The 16,914-nt window shown below is 34.2% G+C and overlaps 1 protein-coding gene and 1 long non-coding RNA gene across 2 annotated transcripts; one reads left to right on the forward strand and one right to left on the reverse strand.

Annotated features, from left to right (window-relative positions):
* Positions 1-1,466: 1,466 nt before the first annotated feature.
* Positions 1,467-2,762, reverse strand: LOC113230158. Its single transcript, XR_003310460.1, has 4 exons — positions 2,421-2,762; positions 2,240-2,336; positions 1,777-1,891; positions 1,467-1,492 (listed from the first exon to the last, which is right to left on the reverse strand). It is a non-coding gene; the product is annotated as an uncharacterized LOC113230158 (long non-coding RNA).
* A 6,779-nt stretch (positions 2,763-9,541) lies between these two features.
* LOC113229969 (protein N-terminal glutamine amidohydrolase) lies at positions 9,542-13,001 on the forward strand (the record flags this gene model as incomplete). Its single annotated transcript, XM_026463671.1, has 5 exons — positions 9,542-9,660; positions 9,739-9,892; positions 9,969-10,117; positions 10,212-10,336; positions 12,573-13,001. Coding segments are annotated over 5 exons (657 nt in total), but the record flags the coding sequence as incomplete, so codon positions are not given.
* Positions 13,002-16,914: the final 3,913 nt, after the last annotated feature.

The raw sequence follows: 16,914 nt of genomic DNA on the forward strand, positions 1-16,914 counted from the left end.
AATATCATGTAACAGTCGATGCCCTTAGATACCTGACCCCTAGCCAACCTTGTGGTTCTGGAAGCCTTTCTTACGTGTAGAGGAATTCCAGATTGTTAATAGAAATTTGTATTTATTTAATAGTAATAAAAATTAAATTGACTTAAACACTTTTGTACCACGTCATTCTCTAATAATGCAATAAGGAAGTCGGACCAAAATGAATTCTACTGCTCAATAGTTAAAGGTCAAGTTTGTTTAACACCTTTCATCACACTGGTGCATACTTTAAAAAAAGTTTAACAAGGTTGTTTAATGCGCAAAATACGTACTGAAGTATGCTTGGCGTATCGTCAGAGCACAAAAAAGCCTATTCCAAAAGGTTCTAGTTTTTCTAATGTTTATTTTCAGTTCAAAATAAATTCAAGAAATCGACACTTGGGGGTGTCAGCGCTCTGGGTCGACCCTACCTGGTATGACCTTTTGCGAGTAATAAGCCCCTGATGTTTGACCTGTATGAGCTCCTAGACTATAACAATTTTCGTTTCCTAGTAAATGGGACTATGGTTGTTTTTTTCGGCAATCATTGATTATTTGCCGTTGTCCTGGCACCTTGCCTCACAGTGTTGAGGACTGCTCGTACAAAAGATGTTCGAGCCTAGCAGCCTCCTCGAACTGTGATCACTTGCTCCTCCGTATAGACCCGTGCGTCAATTGAGCCAATCAACGAGTCCAAGGTGGACAGTGCTGTCTCTATGGATTTCCCACTTTGATAGGCGCATTGAGTACGGTAATCAGGACTTATGTTTATTAGGGAGAAGGACCTAATAGATTGTCTAACCTTCGCCTTTACCTTTAGCAAGATTGAGATTGGGCATGTTGGTGTGGAGAAATTCTGTCTACCTTCACTTCTGGATAATATACATTGCTCAAAAAATATTACATCACACACTTAACATTTAATCTTGCTAATATAATAGATGTCACACTCTTTAAATTGAAGGCCTGTTTCTATTACAAAACAGGGTTTGAATTTGAATCAAAAGCCTGCTGTACTTTATACTTTTATTGTACAAAAATGGGCAGTTGAATAGTATAAATACAAACCTATTCAGTCAAAAAAAACATTCAGATTTACATAAATGCTACAAGTATGGAGACAATTCCACTCATAATAAACCACTCATTGTAACAATTCAGGTTCGTACATAAGGCTTGTTTTAATATATAATATAATGGTATTATAATACCTTCTATAAAGAAAACCACAGCACTGTTTGTGGGTTGTTTATTATTAGGCTTTGTTGAAACTGAAATTTACTTATTTCTTATAAAGAGGATTGCTTCGATATCACTTGAAAATTTCAGCTCACAGCAAATTATTTTTATTATTATACATAATAGAATGGAGCAGTCAGCTTGTATATTTTATTAGTTTACAGATTGTTTTTGATTATTTCCTGAGGCTTGTTCCTCTTTTTTTCGTTGTTTCTCTCTCATTAGTTCTGCATCCCTAGAACAAACCAATGGACTTTAACAACAATTATAATAACAGCTTTAAACATTAAAAACACATTAATTTACTTCAATTACTAAAGGTTATTTAAAGTTAACTACTACCTACATTTTTATTATTTTCAGAAACAACTTAATTTTATTTTATTACACAAAAGGACTAATTTAATTTATTTTCTTTCAGCAGAAACCAAAAACAAACTATACTATATATAACTTTATTATTTGGTTTGTTTGTAAATTAAACAGCAATAGCATGGACCATGAAACGGGGCACAATACCTATGTTTTCTCTCAGATAGGGAAAGTCCAGTTTTGTCATTAGCATTCTTCTTCTTCTGCTGCTCTTGTTGCTTCTTTTGATTCTTGGCGCGAGCCAAATCCCTCTGATTACCACCTGGTGTAAACAATAGACTAGTTTAATGTGGTTATGCAAAGCATCACATTAATATAATTGCACCACAATTTGGCAGGGGGCTTATCCTATTCTATTGGAGGTGTCAGGCATCAGATTGATGGATCTTCACCCAGATGCCTTTTGTTCAAACTCCCATGCGTATTAACTACGCCACAGGAGTAAAATCACACATTTTGATTAACATGTGACCTAAATCTTTATTATACCTATCTATATAAATCTTTATTTATAAAACTTAACAATGTCTTTTATAACTATCTAGTCGATGCTTCTACAAGCGGAAATAATCAATTTTACTTCACAAAAAATAGCGTCACATGAAATGACCTCACGACCGATGTTGTCATACATTCCGAGCAATCTAGAACGTTCCAAATAAGCACTGCGTCATATAGAACCACAAGTGACCACAACTTGCGAAGCGCTGAGAACATAAACAACATCGAAAAAATGAATAGTGCACAAACTCAACAAGGTATCAAGCGATGATGTAAATGAGGCTACTTACGAGTCATCGTTGTTTGTTAATATCTAATGCCAGCAAGGTAAGACGCGTTGCAAAATATGGTGTTAAAAGTACGGACGATACGCTATTCCGGCCGAAACCTGGGACAACGCACCGCCCTCTCTTCTACCAGTATGAAATAACTTTGAACACAGTTAAAAGTGAAATGCTGGCTTTTAATAGAAAGCTATTAGCCAGCCGTCTTTCATAATCCAACCTCAATCAAACAAATAGATGCAATATGGCGGCCAAAAGCCATAGACGAACTCTGTCAACTAAACACTTTTTTGAAGAATGATTTGTGGCGGCTTTAGTCGCCGCCTATTATCACCGGCTCGCTGTAGCAGTCTCTTTGGACGAGAGTCGCCAATGAGAGTATCACACTTGCCAAAAATATTCGATAGTGTTATAATTTTATTTTAACCTTAGAGGATGGAAAAAAATCAAATTATGTATGTTACGTGAATTGTCACATGTCAGCGATTGGAAATTGTTTGAATGTTTTAGTAAAAATTAATGTATGAATTCACGAAGCCGTTTTATTGTTCGTTAGGAGAACGATAAATTCCTCAAATTGGTGACCCCAACGTGATGTCTCGGCGGCCTCGAACATTTTCGGGAAAATTCCGGCGTCATTTAATTTACATTTCTCAAGAAATAAAAGTTTACAAAAAATTTCTAAACACTATATCGAAAGGTTTGAAGACGATGAGCAGCACAAGTTGAAGGCCTCCTTCTCTATAACGCCCGGCGAAATGTCCATGGAGGATCAGCTCCGAGATTCGGCTGACTGCGACTTGTGAGCAGTTACGTGCGAACGTGCGTTCTATGTCTCCTACCGGTAGTCGCGACGAGTCACGCGCCCGTCGATTTTAGATCATTCTCATGGACGCCGGACGCCGGCGCTTCTGGAGCATTTCGAAGCCTGTACAGTCAGCCTATCTAGTGCCAAGTTATTGCAACACCCGGTTATGGATGCACCCCTTGGGTTATTTACCGATGCATCCAGGGTCCATGTTGGTGCTTGCCTTCAGCAACAAGTGGACGGTGCCTGGAATTCCCTCGCGTTCTTCAGCAGGAAATTGATTCCTCGGCAAGCTCAGTGGCTTGCTTATTATCGGGAATTGCTGGCAGTGTACGAAAGCGTACAACATTTTCGCCACATTTTCGAAGCGCAACACGTAATTATATCAGTATACGGCGACACGTTGCTGCGTTCAGTGCCAGAGAAGTAAGGTAAGGTATCGTGGCTTGTTAAATCACCTGTTCGTCGGTTTGATCAACCTATCAGTCGATTCCGTCATTTGCATATCGACATCATCGGCCCACTTCCATGTTCTAATGGTTTTAGTTATTATTTGACTGCCATGGACCGTCCCACGCGGTGGCAGTCGTGTCCGCCATCTTGGATTTAGAAATAAATGCTATTCTCGTAATAAGCACCCCCAAATACCTCGGAAACGACACCCAACTTGCCATTATTTGAAAAATCGTGCCCGCCATCTTGGATTTACAAATTAGAAAAGTCTTATCTGCCATCTTGTATTCAGATATAAACGCCATTTCCTTATGGTTTACCAAAAATAAATTTTTGAAAATTCTTGTCAACCATCTTGGATTTAGAAATTAATGCTACATTCGTAATAAGAACTCTCAAACTCCTCGAAAACGTCTATAATTCTCAATCGTTATTGTCGATCGACAATGTCAAGCAAATCTGTAGGCACCTTAATAAATACTACCCAAGTTTTATTTATCTCATATATGTACAAAAACCTACAAGCGAGTTAAACTCGCTACGACTATATAACTATCGAATTTGAATATATAAATAGCTTGATATTATCTGTGGATAAACACATGAAAAGTAAACGATAATAATTCAAATTCAAATTCCAATTAATCTTTATTTCATAGGTAAGCATTATTACACTCGAAATCGTCACAATGGTTAAACTCTACCGCTCATTCGTAAGGCAGAGAAGAATGAGCAAGAAACTCTAGGGGTTGCTCTTTGTAAATAACATTTACAATTATTTTTTTTATTTGAAACATCAGAGATCGAGACTACCTCCATGAGCTAAACGGGTACTACCACGGATTTTTGTCATCCAAGTACGCAGAAGTTGTATAATAACCTTTAGTATAAAGTTTTTGTTTCACTATAGTTTTAAACCTCGTCAAAGGCAAATTTTGTATATCAACCGGAATCTTGTTATAGAAGCGTATACATTGCCCCTTAAATGATTTTTTGACTTTGTGAAGACGACTATCAAGAAAAACTAGTTTATTTCTATTCCTCGTATTAATGTTATGTCTGTCACTATTTTTCATAAAGAAATTACTATTCCTTTTAACATAAATTCCATTTTCATAAATGTACTGTGAGAAATAAGAATGTTAATTTCCTTAAACTTATCTCTCAAAGATACTTTGAGGCCCAGATTGTAAATTGCCCTAACTGCACGTTTCTGCAGGACAAAGATTCTATTGATATTGGCGGCATTACCCCAAAGCAAAATGCCGTATGTCATTAGACTGTGAAAGTAGCTGAAGTAAACCAATCTAGCGGTTTCGATGTCTGAAAGTTTCCTTATTTTTTTAATCGCGTACACTGCAGAGCCGAGCCGTTTTGATAACTTACTTATATGGGGACCCCATTGCAATTTAGCATCTAACGTTATACCTAGAAATACAACTGTATCCACAAGATTCAATCTTTCGTTTCTAACTACAATGTTTGTAACCGTCTCTCTAACATTGGGTAATGTAAATTTCACACAATTTGTTTTTTTCTCATTAAGAAGTAGGTTATTAACAGCAAACCAATCAACTACTTTAGATATAGCATTGTTCACATCGTCGTAGGAACATTGGTGCCCTTTAACTTTAAATAATAAGGAAGTATCATCAGCAAACAATACTATCTCATGTTTTATACCCACCATAAGGCTAGGTAAGTCATTAATATAAACTACAATCAAAAATGGGCCTAGAATTGAACCTTGAGGGACACCCATGCTAATTGCAGACCCTGATGATCTCGTGCCGTTAACATCGACCCTCTGTACCCTACCACGCAAATACGATTTAAGAAGGTCGAGATCACGTCCCGCCACACCATAATGGCGAAGTTTCCTGACCAGTGTATCATGGTGCACACAATCAAAAGCCTTGGAAAGGTCACAGAATGCACCAATAGCATCATGTAAGACTTCCCATGCACCAAATATATGATTAATCAACTCGACACCAGCGTCGGTTGTAGAGCGACCCCGAGTGAAACCAAATTGTTTAGGAGACATTAAGTTATTACTATAAAAATGTGCACACATCTGATTTAGAATATTTTTTTCACATATTTTACTGATAGTTGGTAGTATTGATATACGTCTGAAATTGGTGGGGTCAGAAATACTACCACATTTGAAAAGTGGAATAACTTTACTTTGCTTCATGAGGCCAGGAAAGACACTATATTCAACACATTTTTTAAAGACACAGGCTAAGTAAGGCGCAATACAATCAACTATAGAACTAATTACTCTGACTGAAAGACCATCAAGACAGCAGTATTTTCTATGTTTATAAACTTAAAGGCTTTAACAATATCGTTTGGAAATACATGACGGAACCTTAAATTAGTGATACTACCTGCATTATTTTCTTTTAGTAAGGATTCAGCGGCGGTGGGAGATGAATTTAACGACTTAGTAGTAAAAATTGGAATGTCAGAAAAAAAATTTCAAATATTTTAGCAACTTCTGCATCTGTGTTTACAATTTTGTTATTAAATCTTAGTTGAAAATCTAAGTTACGAGGTTTGACCCTTCCAGTTTCACTGTTTATAATATTCCAAGTCGTTTTTACTACATTCGCGCTGCTTTTTATTTTATAATTTATAAACATTGCTTTGGCTGCAACACAAACACGTTTAAACATTTTCGAATATTTCCTAACAAAATCATTAAAACTGTTACTAGTGTTATAAGTCCTTTCATCGTAAAGATCATAATATAGCCTGTCTACTTTTGTGAATTCCCACAGTCGCCCAATCACTAAATTTCAATGAATTATTAATAGTTATGATTTTGGACCTAAAAACATTAGCACGTTCACTTTTCACTATGTTGAAAACTGAATTATACAATTTATTGGGATCGTTAACGTACGGAATGTCAGTTAGTGTAAGCATTACATTATTTCTATAAGCTTTAAGTTGACCATTATTTATCGGAACACATGTGATATCCTTTTTTGGCATTTTGTCAACAGTTATATTAAAAGTGGCCAATTGACCGCAGTGATCAGAAGTTAATTTATTTATAATAGATTTATTACTAGGTATGGCGTTAGTATAAATGTTGTCTAAACAACTGGCAGTAGTAGAAGTTATTCTAGTAGGCACCAAGAAAAGATTCACAAGATTATAACATTGGAAAAATGATATGAGCCCTCTGCTAGCACTGGAATCATCTAATAAGTTAACCTTCAAGTCACCACAAACAGCAATATATTTATTTGGATTATTTAATTTGCCTAAAACTTCATCTAATCATTTTTCAAATAGTTCGTAAGATGAATGAGGGGGTCTGTACACGTTTAATATAACAAGCCGTTCAAGCTCTACGCAGGATATCTCTATAATCCACTCAATAGATAGGCTCACAATATCTGTACGTTCTTTAAATTTTAAATTATTTTTAATAAGAATTAAAGAGCCGCCATGAATAGCTTTTTCTCTGCTGAACGAACCAGATACACTAATAAAGAACCAGAACCTGAAAGTTATTTATACACGATTTTGGAGAACTGACGATGACTTTTTAGTCAGTGTTAGTTCCCTGAAATAATTTTAGTTAAGAACTTTTGAGTCTGGGCAAGACAATTTTTTAAAATGAGTATGATGAACAAGAATAATGATTTTTTCTTATGAAAATGAAAGCAAATACTAAATATATTCCGTAAAAATAGCTAACGTAAATTCCCTACAATGTTGTTGCGGCGGTGTACCTACATTTGTAGAAATTTTACCTGTATCTCGACGATCGCAAAATTTCTACAAATTTTCTAAAACTTCTCAAAAAATTACGCAATATAATTATTTTGAAACAGAATAGCGAAATGGGGAGAAAAAAATCCGTTACTTTGCGACATTTTCGTAACTTGTTGCAACGAAATTAATTTTCTGTTTTAGTGAATATTTACATAAAAATACAAGTTAAACGCGTTACTTCCTTGTGGAATGTGATAATAGTGTCTATTTTATGTTGGTCTGATCTATTTTTAAACCCATTTACCGCATATTTCGTCATTTTTAGCAAAAATTTTTGACCTGGGTTGCAGTGCAACTTGAACTTGAGCACTGACAGCCCGCCCGCTCATGTAGGCCCTTAGGGTGCCCTACAATTTGCCTCACTTAGCGTGTGCGGGCTAGGTTTCTATGTGTTATTATTCTAGGACCTACCAATAAATGGACGTTGGGTTCGCGCTAAAAAGTATCCGCACCTATAAAAGTTAAGTTAAAATCGTATACAGAGCGTTAATCGCGCATCAGTCTCCGTTTGGTCGACTGACAGCGGAGTTGTCAGTCATGCAGTACCAATAATAACTTGTAAAGATTATTGCAGTGAAGTGTAAAACAGGATTTTGTATCATATTTTCACTAAACGAATATATTGTGTTATCATAGTTATCATTTAAAAGTGTTAATTTGTACTGTTGTATAGTATTTAATTTATACATAAATGAATCACAAATATAAATTACAAAAGCACACAAAATAATCAAATAACTAACTGACCTTTTTCTACACATTGCATGCGCAAAAGATGGAAAGAGACCTATTACGTCAATTTCAAGAGCATATATAAACTTCTTGGTCATTTTCAATTGTTCGAACCACAAGCGATTGAAATATTTAGAAGAAAGAAACTATAGAGTCGCTTTGATTTTAATCTTATTTTTAAAATGATTTTTTATTAAACGTTAGCAATAACTAACAAAATATTATTGTACTCATTTTACGGGTTTTGATGAACCAGAAGTCAGAAAATACATTTGCTGAAATAACGTTAGCTCGACTTTTCATAATGTCAAATGTATTTCTTTTTAGAAAGATTACAAAACAAAAGCCAGTTTTGTCTTTGTGAAAAGCATCAAAATTACGCGAAAGCGTAATGATTTTATTATTTTTATTAAAATTTTAGTAAATTTTAGTTTTGTTCATATTAATTATTATTATTTTATTAGCTAATTTGAATTTTAATTGTTATTTTATTAATTGAAAAATTGTGCCCGCCATCTTGGATTTAGAATTAGTGCCATATTCTTAATGAGCACCCCCAAATACCTCGAAATAGACACGCAACTTGCTATTATTTGAGAAGTAATGTCCGCCATCTTGGATTTAGAAATAAGTGCTATATTCGTAATGAGCACCCCCAAAGAACTCAAAAACGATACCCAACTTGCCATTATTTAAAAAATTTAGAAATGAGAAAAGTCGTGGCCGCCTTCGTGTATTCAGATATAAATGCCATTTCCATAAGGATTACCAAAAATACAATTTTGAAAATTCTTGCCACTTGACGTTGTCGATCGATAGTAACGATCGACAAAATCGAGCATATCTGTACGCACCTGATCGATATTGTTGATCGACAGTAACGATCGACAAAATCGAGCAAATCTGTAGGCACCTTTAACTTAACGATGAGTTAAGCAAGATACAATTTCCCCACTTTTGAGGGAAATGTTATTCTATGGCATCATTATTTGTATATTTGTGTGCGTGCCGACAAACGTAAATACAAGTTACTTATGCCTACATGAATTAGATTTTTGCCTCACTTGTGACAGTTCGTTTGATATGAAACTATCATTGTAATGCATTGTAATGCGTTATTTAAGCGTGACCAACATTCTGGCAATATAGTCAATAGAATATTAATTAAATGCAATGCAATCACTAACTGCTAGCCTTTAGCGAACAGGCAACATTTTGCGATTTTACTAAAAATCGTAATAAAAAATGAGAAAATTGTACTCGCTTACTTGTATCCAAGCCAAAAATCCTATAAAAAAAAGTGTAAGATTGCTATTTGCTTGTCAAAGTTAAATGAATATCGGTCGACGCACAAAAAATGTTGAGTAGCAATGAAAATAATAAAAAGAACGACAAAACACTTAGACCATTGTTTCCTAAACAGGCAGCAGAGTGTTCATATGTGTCTTGTTACTGGTGCGTGCCTTTAACTTTTATTGTTTTAGGTGTACTGTATCAACAAAAACCTTCATTATGGTTTTTGTTCTTTTTCAGTGAGGAAAATGTGTGGAAACTGTGTCAAGACGCGTCGTCGCGAGTGCCTGAGGAAATGGATAGGTGTTTCGTCGTATTCATCTCAAACACGTGCCGTACTGTGCCTTTGTGGAAACAAAGGGCTGGGCGGGAGGACGACCGCCTCGTCATATGGGTGTGTACTTAAATAGCGTCACATTACATATTGCTTGTATGTAAAAGATTTGGTGATGTTATGTATAAAATTTCAGGACTATCATGTAATATTCTTATATTCTTGGGATGCCAAGACATGTCTTGTGTATGACTTGGATTCTGAGCTGCCTTTCCCAACTTTCTTCCACAAGTATGTGACAGAAACATTTCGCACAGATCAAGTATTGAAGTCAGATTTTCACAGGTAATTAGACATATACTTAATATTGTGAAGTGATATTTATTTATTCTTACAAAAACAAAAAAATTGTACCTATTAATTAACTGCAATTTTCTAGATTCTTCCGGGTAGTACCTGCTAAGCAGTTCTTACAGCATTTTGCATCTGATCGGCGTCATATGAAGAGACCAGATGGCTCTTGGATAAAACCTCCACCACCTTATCCAGCCATAAGCACTTCTTGTAAGTTTTTCTAATATTTTCATATGTGTTTTGTTAATGCAAGATAGAAAAGTTCTTCCTTTTCACTAAATCATTTTTCATGTCAATGTTATGCAGTGTAAAATTTGCCAGCCTGTGACTACTGCAAGTTCATTGCCAAATTTTCGAACATAACTGTAACTAGGTCTTTAATGTGACAATTACAATCGAAAATATATAAATAGCTAGACATGCCATTAAATCACACTTCATTTTTGGGTTGTATAAGCTGTTGAGAATATGATATACTTCCATACATTATTCGAGCCACTTTGCATTTTCAGTATTAAATACATTAAACGTAAACAACATTTGATTGTACAAAAACTATTGTGTAATTTTGAAACTGGTATAAATGTATATCCACAAGTTCTTGATGAATAATTTCGCCATGCCCGGAGAACAAAAAGATAACTGCCATTATCACAGTTTTAGTGTTATATCATATTTAAAATCTTTAGGTGCCAATCAGTGTTGAGCGTTAATAAATTAAATTTCAATCAGATTAAAAAATCAATTCAATGCAATTGATTTCAATTGAATTCATTTTAATTGCAACTAAATTAATTGCAATTAATTTTTTTAGTTGTTCTAAGAAACAATTGAAATTAACAATTAAAACCGAAAGTACCGAATTGTCATTACGAATATGGGTTAATAATTAAACTGGGGTTCGGTTGGGGGGTCGGTTGGGGGGCCGGTTGGGCGGCCGGTTGGGGGACCGGTTGAGGCGCCGGTTGGGAGGCGGTCAGCGGTGAATGACCTACCCCCTAACCCAACCCACCCACACACCCGCTCACCCACCTACTCACCCACCCACTCACCCGCTCTCCCATCTATTTACCCACCCACTCAAATCCACTCACCCACCCCCAAACCGACCACCTAACCCACGCCCTAGCTCACCCGCTGACCTACCACCTAATCCAACCCTAACCCACACCCTAATCCACCCTAACCCTCCCCTTACCCATCCTCTAACCCACCCCCTAACCCACCTCTTGACCCAACCCCTGAACCGTCCCCTAAACCACCCCTAACCCACCTGCTGACCCACCCTCTAATCCACCCCTAACTTACCCCCTAAACCCCTATCCAATCCCTAACTCACCCTCTAAACCACCCTTAACCCCCCAACCCAGACCCTAACTCACCCCCATATGCCCTATAAATTTATCATAATTGTCAGTTTTCATTGTTAATTGTTAATCAAAAACATTGAAAAGATTGAAAATTGATTAATTGTTAATTGTTATTAATTGCTGTTTCGCAATTGACAATTAATTGATTGTCAATCTTTAATTGCAGGAACAATTAAATTTTGCCCAACACTGGTGCCAATACATCTTTTCAATTTTTTTTCGTGATTTTTAAGCATTTACTTACAGAATAACAAAATAATACAATTACAGAATAACAAAATAATACAATATTATTCAAATTTTCTACCCATGCCCAAATGCGCAAGAATAAGGTTATATTAAGATAATATTAAACTAAATGAGTTACGTTTCTTAATATGACAAATGACATTAGAATTTTGTTCTTGTAAAAATAATTATGCGGAATAATGAGTTTCGTTGTAACAGCAGAATAAAAAGCCTTCCCAATAAAATATCCTACTATGTTTACGAGAATAAGATGATATGTAATTATTATCTTCGCCACTTGTACTACTGCAACCCGTAGAATAAGTGAATGGTGCGATACTTGTTTTCGGCTCGGACACAACGAGAATAAAATGATAATCTACAATGTAAATCCAACATGATATTGATTTTGACTAATTATTTATTTTGGCATAACTTACGGCTGCTTAATTTATTATATAGAATGCACAAAAAATATTCTTTCTTGAAGCTAAACTATTAATCTACCTACGTTCAGTATTTAAGAACTTATCAACGAAAACGTGGTTTTTATTTTTCCTGAAATATTACTTTATTGCGATTATCATTTTGTTCTCTGGGGATGGCGATTTAAATTTGTATAACTGAGAATAACTTTTTTTTAATAACACTACTTGTGTACAAGACCTCTAAGAATAAAATTATGCAAGGTGACTTGAATTATGTGTCCAGTAGCATATTATAATCCATATTCATATTCTTGAATTCAATATTTTTTGATAGTATGAAAGACAGAACTTGTAAGTTTGCATTTAAAACTAAAATGCTTAGAGATACTCTGCTTATTTCCTATAAATCTGTTTTTACAGCTTCATCACATAACTTAGATGAGTACATCAACATGGACATCGGCACAGGTCCAGGACAAGTGTTCACTCTCACAGAATTTGTAAAACGCTTTTACAAAATAGACAAGTAGTACAAAGAGGAGGCTGTTAGATAGTTAAATATTACTTTGAGTTCAGTTTCATGATTCCTAATTTATGTTGATTATGTTTTAGTAATCTTTAGTATGGATATTGTTGAACTTATGCCTGTTTTTGTTTTATTATGATCATTGTTCTTCTACACATACTATTATCAAATTGTCCTGTCTACCAATAATCATAGTCTCTTTCCATCTGTACTAAACATCCAAAAAATGAAGTTTCTTGTCTGCACTTGACATATCTGACTAAATGAATGACAGTCTGTAGACATTACGAAGTACAGCACATTCAAAGTGCCCTATGACCACATTACCATTGGATTGTTATTTGCTATAGTCTCAATGTTGTCATTTTTAGACCTCGAAATACAATATTTTTTTGCAATAGTCTATACAAAGCCAATGTGTTGTTGCAAAGTGTTTTAAATATGTTGGACAATTTATTTTTTAGTGATTTTTTTATCAACTAATTTAATAAAAAACATCTCTACTGCACTTGTATGTATTTTTAATAACACAAGTGTGACTACATATTTTTAAAGCACAGGATGCATTCTTCTGTCCACTTAGAATGCCTACACATGCCATGCTTTGCACTATACAATTTTGAACTTCCTTCTTCAATTTTGAAATCTAAGAATATTTTTTTTTATTTTGTTTAATTTTTAATTTATATCAAAAATATAAAATACATAATTATATAACATGGAATTCTTCAGAGCTGTATTTGATTTTTCCGCAATACTCATGACATACATTTGTTCTAACTCTATAATAATGTATAATTCTATTCCCTTTGACAGTTAGCTAATGCTGATATTGGTATCTATTGCACACATTTCACAAACCAGACTTTAGACTTGACCATTTAAAAATAACATTCTTGTCCCTTTCAAACCAATAAGCACAGGATTACTGTAATTTTAGATTTGTCAAAATAAGTCTAGGTTTAAAAATATGTGCCATAGAACATACCATTAGATAGTTAAATTGTAAGATTAGAAAATCGATAGCCTAGTGCTTGAAAATATTTATAACATTTTCAATTTTAAGGCGAGTCATGTATGCATAGTGTTTTTGAATGTTCTTCATATTTTTCTATATTTATCGTTTGTTGTCAAGTAGTGTTTTACTGTAGTGATATTTTATTCTCATTTTGAAGTGATCCTTGTTTATGGATTGCATGTTATCTTGAGTGATATAATAACATTTAAGTACCTTTACAGTGGTGTATATGGTGGCAAAGTAGCTTTTGTATGTTGTTAAAATTTCAAAATAATTTTGTATCAACTTTTATACACCTTTTTTAACCTTCCTTAGCACCATTTAGCCAACTGACGTGAATTGTCCCAATTGTAATTAAATGTAACTGCATAAGCAAAAATATTTTTTAACATTGTTAAAAAGTTCCCAAATCATTTTTGTATGTTAATTGTTATGTTGTCATCTGTTTAAAACTGTGTTTTATTATATTCCATCAAATTAGTCACAGTAAGATATATGAGCAGCTTGTTCTGAAAGCTTATGAAATAAGAGGTAAATATATACATATATATATTTACACACAGTATACATGCTGTCTCTAATTTCACAAACTTCAGATTAAGTAACTGGCTCCCCAACAACTGCGGCATAAATGTTATGTTATCTAATTTATACTTAAATATTTGACGAATTTTTGCTATATATCAAATGTTTATAGCTACTACTTAAATTCTTAAATTTTATCGAATCCTAATTATTTACTCATACATGCAATTTTGCAAAATGTATTTTCTCCTATCTCTATGACCCAAATATAAGAATTACATTTAAGATTTTATTATTGTAACATAGATTAGGGTATTGTTCTACAACCAGCACAAAGTTCCAACACTTTGATACTAAACTTGTATTCCTAATGTATTGTGTAATGTTTGCATTTATTAATTTGATATGATTTTTGCAGGGTTTTAAACGTATTATCTCAGTGTTCAATACTAGTCAATGTATTAATTAGTTTACCAATATCTTTTTTTACTTTGTAGTAATTATAAATAAGAAAGGGAAATAATAAAGGTTCCGAAAAACCAATGAAATTATACGAACTGTGGCTAACTGTAATACTAACTAAGCTTCGTGACTACTAAAACAAGTTACTGAAAAATAACAAACAATAAAGAAGTTATTAATTCTTCCGACTAATAAACTATTTTCGAATAATATACTAAACTTTCCAAAGAAAAGCTAAGTTACCGATGTTATATCCTATGGATTGGCGTGTCGCTTACCATCAGGTACACGACTATATGAACCGTCACTTAGGACCATAAAAAAAAATGTCACTCATATTAGTAGGTATTTCTGTATGATGGGATAGTTTAACAAGCACCAGAAATTTTGAAATGTATATGGTCGCTTTGAAATTTATAATAGGTGATTTACGATAAACATGGCTAACAATAGTTTTCGGTAAGAAGTAAATTAAGTTGGTCGTACATATAAATATTTAATTCTGTTGTTTTCGTATTTTATTTGCACAAAAGTTTTCGGGAACTTAGCAAATAACGCAGTAATATTCATATTTTGAATAAGCTCATTTTTATATTTACTTTTCAGAGCTTTTATTACTACCCAGTAAAAAGAATATTTGTAACAATATGTTGGTATTCATGGTTTACATTCAATTTTGTTGTTGTCGACGAACTATACAATTATCTAAATTCTAGTCTCTAATTCCTCTTCTATCTTTAAGGGCATTTGCCATATTAGCATTTATCGTCCGAGGCGTAGCCGTATGCAATAAGGGACCAAAGTAAGTGAATAGATGAGGTTGTACCCAGTGTCGAATGATTTCAACTTTACCGGGGCTGTGTCCCCCGCCGGTTACGCCTTTGTCCACTTAAATATTAATTCCCACTGTTACAGTTTCGATCGATACCTTCCTTCTACGCCTTTAAATTTTATCTATTGACTGAAAACTATGAGTGATAATTATTGTGCTTGTGCTTTTAATGTACCAAGTTACATGTTTTAATTTAATGTTTATCAAAGCTAATAAAATAAACACCACACGCTATTCTTATGTTTTATTGGCATTATATATGCTTATTTGTTTATAAATAATAATATGAAATAAATTAAGTTTGAGTGTTATGTATGTATATTGTAAATAGAAAAACTGTTGGTAAACTTCATTACCACGAACACACAATACAATACATAACACAATTATCTACAAAATTGTATTTTAGGTCTTGACATTAAAATATCAATAATTATTTGGTAAGTATTTCTGCTCCATTTTCAGTGATAAGTATCGTATGTTCAGCCTGTGCGGCACGCGAGTCGTCCTCGGTGACGACCGTCCATCTGTCTTCTAGCAATACCGTTAATTCACTTCCGTGAGACAGAACAGGCTCTACAGTGAATGTCATGCCAGGTTGCATGAGACCAGGGTATCTATTTACTGTATACCGATCGACTGAAACATGTAATATTATTACGTATTATTTTATGATCATTTCACGTTTCGTATAAAATTCACATAGAAACTGAAACTTGCGAATTATCAAGCAGAAATAGCTATGCGCTTGGTAATATATTTGTACAGGCGTAACACGATTAACTGTTCTGACTTACTCTGTACAAAAAGCTTATTAAGGAACTAATTTCCAAACTTCAAATAGAGCAACATTTGCTCTGAAATATAATATTGATGGTTGTCCCAACTCTAACAATATACTATGGAAACGCAGTGTCGCATTATTATAATTTGTATACTGTATACATATGATTTAGTACACATCCGTCATACTCCAGTTTCGTCAGAAATAGTCTTTCTCATGATTTCAGGTCGTTAGTCAGGAATGACGAATGTGGACAACCGATCGGATCGAATGGCATAAAAAAAAAGTTTTGTAAAAATTGCCTTTTATCTTGCTGACTTTACCATTTTTTCAAAATCTGTGAATGCCAATCAAAATATCTTCAAAATCCATAGATAGTCTTCTAGGACCGTTTTCCTGTAACTACAACGATTAAGGTAGCTGGCTTTGCTGCCCCGTCTCCAATTTACACCTTGTATAGACCAAAAATAAAGGAAAAGGCCGTATAGGAGGGATCATTGGAAGATGCTCCACCGACAAGAGTATAAATCTTAAGTTAGATGATGATGAAATAGAAACTGGTAATTTGAGATACACCCGCCATTCTGACTGGATAAATCGTCAATATGGTGGGTG

Source organism: Hyposmocoma kahamanoa, unplaced genomic scaffold, assembly GCF_003589595.1.
Source record: "Hyposmocoma kahamanoa isolate Upper Pololo Valley unplaced genomic scaffold, ASM358959v1 63, whole genome shotgun sequence".
NCBI classification, from domain to species: domain Eukaryota; kingdom Metazoa; phylum Arthropoda; class Insecta; order Lepidoptera; family Cosmopterigidae; genus Hyposmocoma; species Hyposmocoma kahamanoa.